At 39.4% G+C, this 13,845-nt stretch overlaps 1 protein-coding gene across 1 annotated transcript in view; it reads left to right on the top strand.

The window, feature by feature from the left end:
- The window catches only part of LOC121380955 (rho GTPase-activating protein 21-like), a 76,258-nt gene that overhangs the window by 35,042 nt on the left and 27,371 nt on the right, over window positions 1-13,845 (top strand). The window contains exons 3-7 of the mRNA XM_041510003.1: window positions 3,545-3,682; window positions 5,635-5,665; window positions 7,579-7,759; window positions 10,144-10,198; window positions 11,500-13,291. Of these exons, the coding sequence (XP_041365937.1) occupies window positions 3,545-3,682; window positions 5,635-5,665; window positions 7,579-7,759; window positions 10,144-10,198; window positions 11,500-13,291 (2,197 nt within the window). The remainder of the gene's footprint in view (window positions 1-3,544; window positions 3,683-5,634; window positions 5,666-7,578; window positions 7,760-10,143; window positions 10,199-11,499; window positions 13,292-13,845) is intronic.

Genomic DNA, 13,845 nt, shown 5'->3' with positions numbered 1-13,845 from the left:
TATCCTGTCTGTGGGATCATGCATATATAAAAGGTCTGTTGCTACTACTAAAAAAGAAAAAAGTAACATGTTTCCTCTCTAAGACAATATGTCAAAATGACCAAATTGTTAACATCCACTAGCAAATAATTAATAAAATCAATGTGCTCTGGTTGTGTGGTTAAACAAAAACAAAACTTGATGAGTCGGGCAGTTTTTCGCCAACGCAGAAATCGTTTATGTGAGCACACGAAAGTGAGAGCAATTGCTTATGTGAAACCTAAAGGACTGTTGTACTGACTGTCATCTAGAGTGAGTTGTAACAGCTCGGTGGAGAGGTGTAAGACCACGGCCACCAGTAGTCTCTCATTAAACACCCGACCATTATACCACTCTTGGACAGGCAGCCCAGACACCTGTAGCTGTAGTGTCTGTACGCAGGGCAACGTGCTTGAACCTCATTTGGATATAAGTCTCGAACAGTACACCACAACTGGTATGTACTATCTTCTGTCTAGGAAAATGCATAAAAAAGATCCCTTGCTGCTTTTCAGAATTTGTAGCTTGTACGGTGGCAATGGGTTCCCTCTTTCCCCCTCTAATAACCATATGATGGGTGCCAAATAGCTGTAGTTTAACATGTGCTAAAGTGTTTTTAAACAAATATTGTTATATTCCTTTAATTAAATAAATAAAGTTAAAATGAAAAACTGTGTGTATATTATATACCCCATACCATTGGGAACAATACCCAATATTTAAAAACATTAGACCATGTAACTGGATGATGTTGATGATAACTAGTTTAACGTGCCCATATACCACTAGGGTTTCGAACACGCCCATCCCGAGTCCGACCTCCGATAATATCGGTGGCCTGACTCGGGATGGGGGGGGGGGGGGGTACAGTTGAAAATGGGCAGAATTTTGAAAATAGCAATTAGTAAAAAAGTTAATAAAATAAAAAATAAAAAGTTACAAGCCAAAAATAAAAAGAATTGACTGCTCGGCCGAATATTTATATAATTTGGAGCATTTTAGAAGGACGGTCCAAAATTAAATAAGAGAAAGAAGAGAGGATCGGACTATTTAATAATAATTTTTTTTTTAAAAGAAGTAATTTCGACATAAAATTTTGAACGAAGGTCTAAAAGTTTAAAGTCTGATCAATATGGTCCGGGCCGGAGGGGAGGGGTTAAGTTTGAGGTGGGCGGAATTTGGAATACGAATTTAGTAGTTAGGTCGAAGACCGAAACCAAATTTAAGTCCAAACAAAAAAATTAGACTGCTCGACCGAAAAGGTTTTAATGTGATTTGAGCAATTTAGACGGGCTTCCAAAATAAACTGCGTCGGACTGTTTAAAAATAAAATAAACATAACATTTTGAATGGGGGCCACAAATTTTAAAGTCCGACTAAGTCCTTGGAAGGTTGGTGACTACGAGGGGTTAGAGGGGCATCCGTATCCAGGTTGGGGAGCAGATGTTTCTTGTGAAGCAGGGTCCGTATCACGTGCAGGTACGCAGCGTCGCCTCAGACTGCCTTGACCATCTGGTGTATGGTGTGGCTATCCATTTCCGGGATGAGTATCGCCTGTCTGTAGACGTCCTGACGGCGCTGTGTGACCACAAGTCCTGGTTCTCCTTCCAACCTAATGCTGTGAAGTTCAAAATGGGTGGCTTGGTTGTGACTGGAAGGCAGTTCATACAATGTTTACTTTGATAATTGATTGCTCAATTACTTGAATTATGTTTGTGTTTCTGTGCTATACTGGTGATCCAGATATGTGTTAAAGAAAATGAGAATGGTTATTTTTTTAGTATTGTCCACTCATGTGTTGTACATAAAACAAAATAAAATCAGTGTAGAATTTTTTTTTTATGATACTCTTGGGGTTTTTTAATGCATGAATACATTTTGGGTAATCTAAATTTGCAACTTTTAAATTTAGAATATGATAGTTCATCGTGTAATTGATTCATGATTCTCATGAATTTAAAGGTGTAAAAAAGAACAACAGTTTATTACTGTCAATAACAGCTGCAGTAGAGTTGTCAATATTCAGAAATGCTTTTCAAGTTATTTTAATGAAATTAAACAACATTTCAGTGGTTTTTAGGTGACATTTTTGAGGTCAGCATGTTTGTACTTAATTTGGGCATGATTATTTGAGCATATGTATTTTGGGCACGTTTATCACCTTGACTTTGATGCAATCTAAAGCCCTGAATATTGTGTCCTGTACTATGAGGCAGCCAACGATGTTATTTCTGTCATACGGAACATGTATTTTGACCTTTTACATGCATTTGACAACTTACACCTGGTGATTAATAACATGCTGAGGTGCTGGTAAGCATTACTGTCCAATTGTTAATAAAGCCAGTAAATCATTGTGTCTCTTTCCAGTAGATGGTTGGGGTTTTTTGCTGTTTGTTAAACAGTTCAGTTTGATATTGAACACTGTGAGTGGTCGTTAACATGTGATCATATTTTATTTTCCATGACACTACACATGCCATCATTTCTGGCAGTTACGACCAGAAGGTCTTACCTGTGTATATATACCTGTAGCTTCCATTTAATATATAGGCAGTACATACTCGTCAAGTGACAAGAAAAAGAAAAAATTGGCATTTTCCATTGTTTGACTTGACATTTTATCATATCCACCTTTTTACTTTACTTTTTTTTAAATTGGGCCATGTTTTGGTTTCCTATATTGTTATAGTGTCATCTTAAGGAGGGGGGTTACATTGTTGTTACCTGCATAATACATACCTACCCCTCTGCCTTTCTTGTAATGTGCTATAAAGTTCTGATAGATTGGGGGGTGGGAATACCTGTTTTTATGTTAAAGCAGACCTTTAGTATTTTAGAACTCAGATATATAGATGGATGGGTGGGTGGATAGATGGATGTTGTGTGCGTGGATGGATGGGTGGATGTTGTGTGAGTGGGATTATGGATGGATGTTGGGTGGGTGGGTGGATGCTGTGTGAGTGGGATTATGGATGGATGTTGGGTGGGTGGTTGGGAATGTTAGGTTTGGGGGGGGGGGGGGGAGTTGGATGGATGGTTTGTTGGTGAGATGGGGTGTGGTGGGGGGGGGGGTAGGTGATTGTGTGGAATTTTGGTAGGGTGAGCCTTTGATAGGATGGATGTATGTTATTGTACAACTTTAAACTGTATGCATGCCACTTGACCTGTTAGCCGTGCTGCGTGAAACTGGGAAATGTTTGTTCTTTGCTCTCACAGAACTGACCCAGTGCACTGAAGCTTTTCGTTCAACCAGGTAACATGCATATGTGTGTACATTGTACATGTGTGCTTGTTATCACAGGTAATCAAACGCTTCAGCCTTGAAGTATGTTGGCTGTGTGTCACACAGGTAGATCATTGTTTGAGCCATGTTCTGCAGTAGGGAAGACCTTTTTATTTACATTGATCATTTATACCTTGACAATTTTTGCCTTATTTTATTAACCACTGATACATGTAGTCACATGCCAGTAAGTGTTAAGAATGTGATTTTCTGATGTCATTTTTTTTTCTTTTTTTTCAGACTGATTTCCAGGTGACTCCAGTTTCGTGGGCTGGCCCCAGAACAGTTATTGTGCCCCGGACCGAACAGGGATTTGGATTCACGCTCCGACACTTCATTGTCTACCCACCAGAGACTTTGCCCCCAAATAGCTCAAATGTATGTATAGAGGTGTATCTAAATGTCCGGGTTTTTTATGCATTTATTATTTCTTACTAATAATTTCCCATCCCAACCAGTGTCCCATGATTGGTATATCAGAAGTTGTATCTGGAAAAGTAGATATAAAATTAACCTTGCTGATAATGGAAAAAAAATGTAATGGCTGTCTTGATGTTTGACATCCTTTAGCTAATGATTAATAAATCAATGTGCTCTACTGGTGTCGTTAAACAAATCATACTATTTATTTATTTGCCCAAAATGGTGGTGGTGGGGTGGGGGGGGGGGTAATGAACAAACATACAAAAAGTGTACATGTGGGAGTGGGTTAAAAGAAAATCCCAGATTTTGTGCATACGTACATGATGGATGGCCCCTTAGATGCTTTGGTGCCCTCATTTGATGACTCATTAATTCATGTACATGATAGCTATGCATTATCAAATAGTGTTTATGGGAAGGGTATAGGTATGGAGGTCGTAGGTACATGTAAGTAGATTATTACATACATGTACGTCCTGTTGCTCTTTGTATAACCGTGGAATCCATTTGTTTTATTTAGCTTTTTTTTTCCTCCTCATATCTTTTTTCTACTTTAAAAAACAAAAATTGTGAAGAGTACTTTGGTTAGTTACAGGATAATGACCATGAGAAAAGGGTCATCAAAATAGTTTTTAAATAATACCAGTGGGGAAAAAAACAAAAAAAGAGAAAAACAACTACCCGTGTTTTCAGAACTAAGTCAAAACAGTTTGACATCATTTTGCACTTGCCTCACATTTACAACAACTGACGTGAAGTATGGTAATTATTAGACAGGACACACAACAGCGGCATTGTTATGAAGTGAACACAGTCTGTAGCTGGTGACAGGCCTGTGCGTTTTTAAATGGGATGTGTTGCCTGTCCGAATCACCTGTCGGTGATAGGAAGTAAACACTTGTTGTGCTCCGGTGACCAACATTCTCAACTTTAATCAGTTTAGGTTGGGTGGTAAGATCCAAGTTTACTCTCTCAGACAGCAGGGTGACATACCTTGTAGTTTGCCATGTGGAGTCCTGAATATTAGATCATACTGGTAGTGGTACATCATGTATTAGGTATTCTTCTTAGGTCAACAGCCTGTGGTATTGTCCTACAACATTTGTTTAAACAGTATTTACAGGTACTGCAGTGTTGGGATTGTCCAACAAACAAATGGCTATATTACATGTAAGGCCTCTCCCTACATTTTACAAATACAGATTTAAAAATAATAATTTGCTTACGGTTCAGAGGGATCATTAGGGTGGCTATTGGTCTGGTAATTTTTCTTTCTTATTTTAATCACTTCATTGTGTGCTTGAGGTTTTAATTTTAAAATCTACCATTACAAATACACTAAGCATGTTGTTAAAGAATGAAGATTAAACATTAAATGTTGATTGTTTTCGTAATATATATATATATATATATATATATATATATATATATATATATATATATATATATATACATTATAAGCACATGCCCTGAAATACACATGATTAAGCCACATGCTGGAGTGTCATTAAGTTGATGCATTACTTCCCTTTTGTGGGCGGGACGTAGCCCACTGGTAAAGCGCTTGCTTGATGTGCAGTCGGTTTGGGATCAATCGCAAACAGTTGGCCCATTGGGCTATTTCTCGTTCCAGCCAGTGCACCGAGATTAGTATATCAAAGGCTGTGGTATGTGCTGTCCTGCCTGTGGAATGGTGCTTATGCAAGATCCCTTGCTACTAATGGAAAAATGTAGCGGGTTTCTTCTCTAAGACTATATGTCAAAATTACCAAATGTTTGACATCCAATAGCCGATGATTAATAAATCAATGTGCTCTAGTGGTATCGTTAAAAAAACCCAACTTTTTCCCTTCTCTTTTTGACCTGTATATTACTGTTGTTGTTTTTTCTCTCTCTCTTTCATCTAGAAAGAAGATGATGGTGTGTATGAAAGTGATGGTAAGTTGAATTAAACTGAAGGCCAAAGGCTTTGAGTCAGAAGAAATAGTGTGTGATTTGTATGAGTTGCTGTATAAGTAATATATAGAGATTATTATACGAGCTTGTGTGTCATACTGATTTTACGAAACAAGTGTCAGGATTCTTGTATTGCCCGAGCGAGAGCGAATGTAATACATGAATCCTGACACGAGTTTCGTAAAATCAGTACGACTCACACGTGAGTGTAATAATTTCTTTATTATCCATATTATTATTGTTGTTTTCTTTATGAATAACAAGACCCAACTCAAAATGTTTCAGCCACAACTAGAAGGAGATGATGAAATGATGTCATATTTCAAATGCACAGTCTGAGCTAGGACTGTAGAAGCAATGTCATGTTATGATGTCGCTTCCCAAAATTACATCATTACACTTGTTATTACATGTGTGCTTCGTATGATTATTATTAACTCAGTTATATTTACTTGTACACTTCAGGGTTCTGCCCACTGCCCAGCAGGAGGAACAAAAATGGGGAAAATTTACTTTTTTAATTTAAAATTGTCCTTTCTCTCTAGCTGGAGGAAACCATATATTACTGAGTCTTGACTTTTTTTCTGTTTTCAAAATTTGTTTTTATTTATTAATTAAATTTATTGCCGTCACCATCCCTGAGTTGTTTTAGGCCAGGAACGTCCTTGGATTTTATCTCAAGAACTAAAACCAACTCAGGGGACAATATTTCAAAATCTTAGGTTACTGGAACTCAGTTCACATTTGTTTTAATTAGGTAACCGTGAATATAGTTTTCATAACCGATGAGTTAGACCTACCTAATCCTAAAGAACTTGAACTTCGATTCTGTGCAACATTGGTTGTTCAAATGTATTTAAAAACATAAACTGATTTTCACTTTCATTACTGATATATGGTACTTTTAATTTTAGAATGTAATTGTCCCCCACGTAACCGATTCGTGGTTCTCATGATTTTAAAGTTGCGTAACCAACACTCTAACAGAACAACGGTTCTCGTGAAATATTGTGCTCTGCAACTGATATATTATATCAAGCTTTATGTTTGCTTAACATTAACATACTCAAAACATAAATTTATTATCAGATACAATATTTAAAGCAATAAACAGATTTTCAAATAAAAAAACAACCCACACTAATCTTTAATTACACTCTTCACAATGTCGCACTTCTAAAAAAAAATGGTATTAAATGGAAATGTGGTAATACAGATAAGGGGTGCAGTATTTCGACACCCCTCTGATTGAATTGATGAGTGTTCCATTGCACTTCTCAAACAAATTGGTATTAAAGGGAAATGTGGTAATACAGATGAGGGGTGCAGTGTTTCGACACCCCTCTGAACTGATGAGTGTGCACTTGCACTTCTCAGAAACAAAAGTCTGGACAGGGCTCAAACTTAACGACAGCACTGTTAAATGGTAGCAGGTAAAGCTCCTCAACAATGACAAGATGTATACACCAAGGTCAATGCTTCTAAAATTTTAAGAGTCCAGGCTCAATCTCTAATGACGTCACACACAGACAATTTGTATGGCGTTGTCATGACATTAGTGTCTCAGACTATTAGAGTCTCAAGTCTAGACTCTTAAATGTTTTATAAGCACCAGGCCTGGTGTACATTATCTGCCAGTATTTAACATTTGTACATTTGAAATATGTCTACATACAGCAAAATAACCTGTAAAGTAAAAACAAAATGTCATTGATGGGCCATGTCACCCATGGCAGTTATTTACGAAATTGCCGTGGAAGACAGATTCTTAAGTTTGAGCCCTGTGAATAAATACTTATTACTGTTTGGTATGATAAATTATAGTTACAAAAATGGAATGATTTTTCAGGTACTGTTAACAAAAACAAGTGATGTAATTTTGTTGACTGTTTCAGTTCGGCTCGGACCTCGGCTGTCCAACCTGGAGTCGATGGACACGATATTCGTGAAGAATGTGAAAGAAGAAAGTCCTGCCCACCGCGCTGGTCTCCACACTGGTGACCGAATCGTGTCCGTCAACGGCCAGTCCGTCTCTGGGAAGTCCTACTCACAAGTCATCAACCTCATTCAACTTAGGTCAGTCCAGTCGTAACGAGTGTAATTTATGTTATTTTATACAAAGAAGTCCTATTCACAAGTCATCAACCTCATTCAGCTCAGGTCAGTCCAGTCGTAACGAGTGTAATTTATGTTATATTATACAAAGAAATCCTACTCACAAGTCTTCAACCTCATTCAGCTCAGGTCAGTCGAGGGGTAATGAGTGTAATTTATGTTACATTATATAAAGAAGTCCTACTCAAAAGTCTTCAACCTCATTCAGTTCAGGTCAGTCCACTTATAGTAGGTGTAACAGAGCTTGCCATATAAGGGGAGTCATCACTCTTGCTACCTATCACTCCCCTGAGATTAGTTCAAAGAGTTATTTTTAGCTCCTCTTTTAGCATGTGAATTTATCAGTATGGTAATATCTTAAATGGCTCTCCATATTCTAAGTATGGGGAGCAGTTGATCACCCCCCACAATTTTTTTCATATCAAGGTCTGGTGTAATTTATGTAAATATTGTACAGAAAAACCCCTCATAGTAAATAAATTTACCCCTCTGTAAACCAGAATTTCTGAAAAACCAGATGTCTTTCAGTGACCTTTTTAAAATACCAGTACTGAATAGAACCTTTCTAAACTGGATACCCCTTAAAATGGGACTTTTTATTTGGTCCTGTAGGTGTCCGGTTTAGAGGGGTTTCACTGTATTGTGTTATGCTTATGTTTTGTGCGACTCTGCGTCATGTTATGTTATGGTGTGTTTAGCTGCAGTGTTTGAGTTTTCAAGGGCCACGTCATGTTATGTTATGGTGTGTTTAGCTGCAGTGTTTGAGTGTTCATGGGGCCACATCATGTTATGTTATGGTGTGTTGAGCTGCAGTGTTTGAGTGTTCATGGGGCCACGTCATGTTATGTTATGGTGTGTTTAGCAGCAGTGTTTGAGTTTTCAAGGGCCACGTCATATTATGTTATGGTGTGTTTAGCAGCAGTGTTTGAGTTTTCAAGGGCCACGTCATGTTATGTTATGGTGTGTTTAGCTGCAGTGTTTGAGTTGTTCATGGGGCCACATCATGTTATGTTATGGTGTGTTTAGCTGCAGTGTTTGAGTTTTCAAGGGCCACGTCATGTTATGTTTTGGTGTGTTTAGCAGCAGTGTTTGAGTTTTCAAGGGCTACGTCATGTTATGTTATGGTGTGTTTAGCTGCAGAGTTTGAGTTGTTCATGGGGCCACATCATGTTATGTTATTATGTGTTTAGCAGCAGTGTTTAAGTTGTTCATATGGCCACGTCATATGTTATGGTGTGTTTAGCTGCAGTGTTTGAGTTTTCAAGGGCCACGTCATGTTATGTTATGGTGTGTTTAGCTGCAGTGTTTGAGTTGTTCATGGGGCCACGTCATGTTATGTTATGGTGTGTTTAGCTGCAGTGTTTGAGTTTTCAAGGGCCACGTCATGTTATGTTATGGTGTGTTTAGCGGCAGTGTTTGAGTTTTCAAGGGCCACGTCATGTTATGTTATGGAGTGTGTAGCAGCAGACTTATCGTTCTTCATGGGGCTATCTGACAGGGCCAGAAATGTTGGTATCATCTGACCTATTTGGGTGACACACCTATAATATAATAGCACCTGTGAACGTGAGGATAGCATTTAGCTCAGTGGTGGAGTGTAGAATTGACCCCTTTGGTCTTTTCCCATCCCAACCAGTGACCTACGACTGGTATACCAAAAGCTGTGGTACATTATTTGCAGATATTGGTGCTGTTCAGCAGCGGGTTTTCTTCTCTCTATATATTCTAGACCAAATATCTTTATTTCTTGCCCACTGGACAGGGTTATCCAGCTTTTGCACGGTGCAAGAAAAATCTCTTACCCTAGGGGCTGGATAAATCTGTCTGACCCGAGGGCTAGATGATTTCTACATACGCATGATGTAATGTTTTTTCAAAATTCTGTTTGCCATTTCACGTTGTATCATTGTTTTAAAAATATTTAAACAAATTAATATTTTCAACTTTATGTTTATTGTTAAGTTGTTGCATTTTTATGTCGTTGCATAAGTTGGACTATATTTTCGATAAACCTCGGCCATCACAAAAAAAACGTTTTGTCCCTCGGGTTTTAATTATTGGATAGATTCTATTAGTATAACCTTATGTTAGACCACTTAATAATAATATACAGATTTACATGAAAAATATAATCAAGGTGTTTTCAGTCATTTCTATACTTTCTTTGAAGTGGGGGGATTTCAGTGTGATTGATCTCAGATGTGACAAAATCCCAGAATATAGCAACCTCAAAACCAATGACATGTCCACGGACTAACAAAGGAACTTAAAGTTTCTAAAGATCCTGTAAACTTAGCATCAAGGCCGTTGACGGTGTTGTGTTAATGGAATTTTGTTTTTTTCAGTGACAAGGCTCTCAAGTTGAAAGTAGTTCCCCGTGACGAAGATATCCTACAATTGGTGAGTAACAATACATTTGCAATATTGGAGATGTGGAAATTCTGGCTCCTTAGCTTTGTCCATTCTTCTTTTTTCTCAGTATGCACCACAAATAGCTATAAACTAATATAAATAGTGCTATTTCTAAGTAATCTAGGTTTAATGCACAAACCATATCATTGAGACTTTTATTACAGAAATGTGAGAAGTAAAAGTTAAACCATTTATAAGTAATGTAATTTGTTTTACAAATGACCCGTTTCATCATAAAAAATAGGTTACGTAAAAAACAGTCTGCACAAACATCAGGGCCTGGTTGTTCAAAGCAGTTAAATTAACCCTGGGTTAGTCTAAATATTTGTATTTTAATTATAATTTTTGCACAAATACAAAATAAAGTTTATATTTGATTATGTATGAATACTTTTGATTTTTCTAAATCAATTTGCAACATTAGGTGTTCAATTATGTTTTGTACTGAGTCAGTATTTGGTTTTTGGTTTTTGAAAATTTGTGTTAACTACTCATTTTTCTAACTAATGTTTCAACAACTGGTTTCTGGCAAAAAAACATCATTCCCATAACGTTCAAAAACCCATATTAACAGAGAGAAAAGTGAAAAATGAAAAAAAGAGAATATTTCATTGAGTGCAAGATTATATTGTATTTCTTAAACAATAGGATTTATTAGTGCCCTATTGGTCCAACCAGAGGGGTCTATAGGTTTCATCTCATCCTTCTGTCTGTCTGTCCCACATATAGTTTTAAGGATGGTTTGGTGGTTTTTTAGAATGCCTCGAGATATTTAGCTAAAATTTTGTGTATAGCTTTATTATATACTGCTAAGATGAAGTTTAACTTTCATGGCAATTTGCCCATTTTTGACAGTGCACTTGAACTTAGGAAATATGAAAGAATTTTTTTTTTTTTTTTGCAAAGCCTGAAGATATTGAGGTGAAACTTTGTATGTAGCTTTATCATGTCCTGTTATTGATCAAGTTTAACTTTCATTGTGATTTACCCACTTTTCCGAGAGGTTTGGCCCTTGCATTTAGAAATATGAAACATTGTTTGGTCAGGTAGGGGACATGTATTGCTCTAGCAGTACTCTCAAAATGCTTGGTACAATCTTGTATTGCTTACATCTTGTTTGATTTCATAATTTTTCTGGAAGATGTGTTTGTTATATACATGTATTTGTTTATCTGACAGCATGGTTGATATATGTCATGTTCTTGAGATTGAAATATTTGTACCATATTACAAGTTACCAGTTTTTATTGAGCCTCTTATGTTACAAGCCACTTATTCTTATTTCCCAGGCCTATCACTCACAAGCCGAAGAATCTCTGTACGGCAGTTTGGTTGACCCCGATCAGCTGGAGAACTGTCCTCCTCCTTACACCCTGTACGAGTCTGACATCCGTACATACAGCAGTCCAGAGCCGCCGTTCCGCAACTCGAGCGGGGAGATCAAAGTATCGATAAAGACACGAGATGAGCGGAAACGAGACCGCGTCCCTCGCTACGAGGACCAGTCCGGGCCCGATCTGAGAAACATCTATTCTCTGGGTGAGTCTCCTCACCGGGAACAGATCAAGGGAGAGAACTGTCCCCTGAGGCCCATCCTGAAGTCGAGGAGTGTTGAGAACCCGCTGGTCAACAGCAACAGTATGACCACAAATGTTTCTTGCTTTCCGCCTAAGAAATCGTTTGGCTTGTACTTCCCACCTAAACCCGCGGAGCTTAGGTCGAGCAGCGACAGCAATCTGTGCCGTGGTGGACTGGTCGGTTCCGGTTCGAAAGAGAATGTTCGCATCACGAGTGGGATTCCGAGCGGTGAACTACTCGCCAAGAGGCAGAGCTACTCTCACAGACCTTTGTGCATCGACATAGAGAACGATCAGAGGGCCCCACCCCCGTACACTCCGTCCAGTCACCACAGTTCGAGCAGCGACCCCGTCGTGATGCTGCGGTCGCGAACCACGTCATCCCTGTCGACCACCATCAACAACCCGTCAACCCACCGACCACTGGCAGAGACCAGGCTGACGACTCACAGGAGAAGCGATATCGAGACTTCGCACGACTCGCTGAGTGCAGGTCGCCACTACATTCCCGTGCTTTCCGATTCGGGGTCTGGCGGTGTTCCGCTGCGCTTCTCGTCCAGTATGGACAGCATAGACGGGATGAGCGGTCGGTACCGGACCACAATACAGATGCAGCAGCAGCAGCAGCAGCAGCAGCAGCAGCAGCAGCAAGGAAGTGAGCGGTTAATTCAGGACAGGAGTTCTCCTGAAAGTAAAACAAAGACGTTTGTGGTTAGAATCCCTGTGGGTGAGCGCCAATACCGGGCTGGACCCAAGTACGTGACTCCGGGCCAGGTGGACAAAGACGATTCCTCAGGTTCGGGGACAACGTTTGCCCTGACACGATCTCCAATGTCGACACCGGTAGACATGAACAAAGGTTCTGCTGCTTCAGCCGTCTCACGTAGAAAACATCTGTTCGAGACGGGCAAAAATGAGAACAATAGTCCGGGTAATAATTTCAACAGGTATAAGACGGAGATACAGAAGATAACTGGGTACAAGAAGTTTGAGGGGGTTGCGTCGAGGGCGGCCATGTTTGAGCCGAGCCAGGAATATTCTCAGCCCGAGTCCCAGGTCCAGCCACAGCCCCAGCTCCAGCCACAGCCCCAGCTCCAGCCACAGCCCCAAATGCAGCAATCGCCACCGAACTCCCAGCCTGCTCAACCACATGTGAAAGTTCGAAAGATAGCCAATGAGCGACACACTCCACCAAAGGTTGAGAGGCCCGCAACTCTTGCCAACTACCAGGATTCGGCTCCCATCAGGATCTACGTGTCTCCGGGAAGTTCCAGTGCCCCGTCATCACCCATTGTAGAAATAGTGCCTATGTTTGACGATCTGTCAAAGCCAGTGCCAAGCTCAGAGCGCGAGGCGAGTCCGAGGCCCGCTAGCTACGGCACCAGTGATAATGTCTTTGAAGCCTCCTACCCTCCCGCTCACATCGTACAGGAGAGCATCCATGGCAACAGACCGGTGAGAAAGACGTCATACCTGTCTGCTGTGAATGCACCTCGACCACAATGTAAGTTTGCTTGTTTTGTTTAGGGTTTTTTTTAGTGGGTTTTTTTTTGCTTTTCAAATACTAAGTGGAAAATAGGTACTGTCCTGGCAGTGACTTCCACATTTGAATATCTTGAATAAATGGTCCAGTTGTAATCACAATACATACCAGTACTTGACAGCTAATAGAGATGTAGCAAATTGCATGCAGAATGCTCATGCATAAGCAGCAAGCAGCATTTGTCAGCGGTTACTGCTGCGATCTACGTTACATGTTTACAGTTATACATCTTACTAGTACATAACAGCTATAGCCACCTACTTTTCTCAGCCTCTCACGTTCAATGATAATCAACATCATACGGTTGATTCTGTTATTTCTTATTTATCCTACAACCACCGTTTCTGTTGACAGAATATGATGACGGATAAAGCAAAGACATATCCTGCTACTAGCTACATTACAAAATCACTCATTTGACCTCTAGGTCATCGTACAATGTGGCTAAAATAACAGAACTAATAGCTTTTCAGCTTAATTTTTATGGTCTGCAGGATTATTATTTATATACTTTT

The sequence above is a fragment of the Gigantopelta aegis genome, chromosome 9 (assembly GCF_016097555.1).
Source record: "Gigantopelta aegis isolate Gae_Host chromosome 9, Gae_host_genome, whole genome shotgun sequence".
Classification (NCBI taxonomy): Eukaryota; Metazoa; Mollusca; class Gastropoda; order Neomphalida; family Peltospiridae; genus Gigantopelta; species Gigantopelta aegis.
Note: the sequence above shows the minus strand (reverse complement) of the source record. Positions and strands in the feature narration are given on the sequence as shown.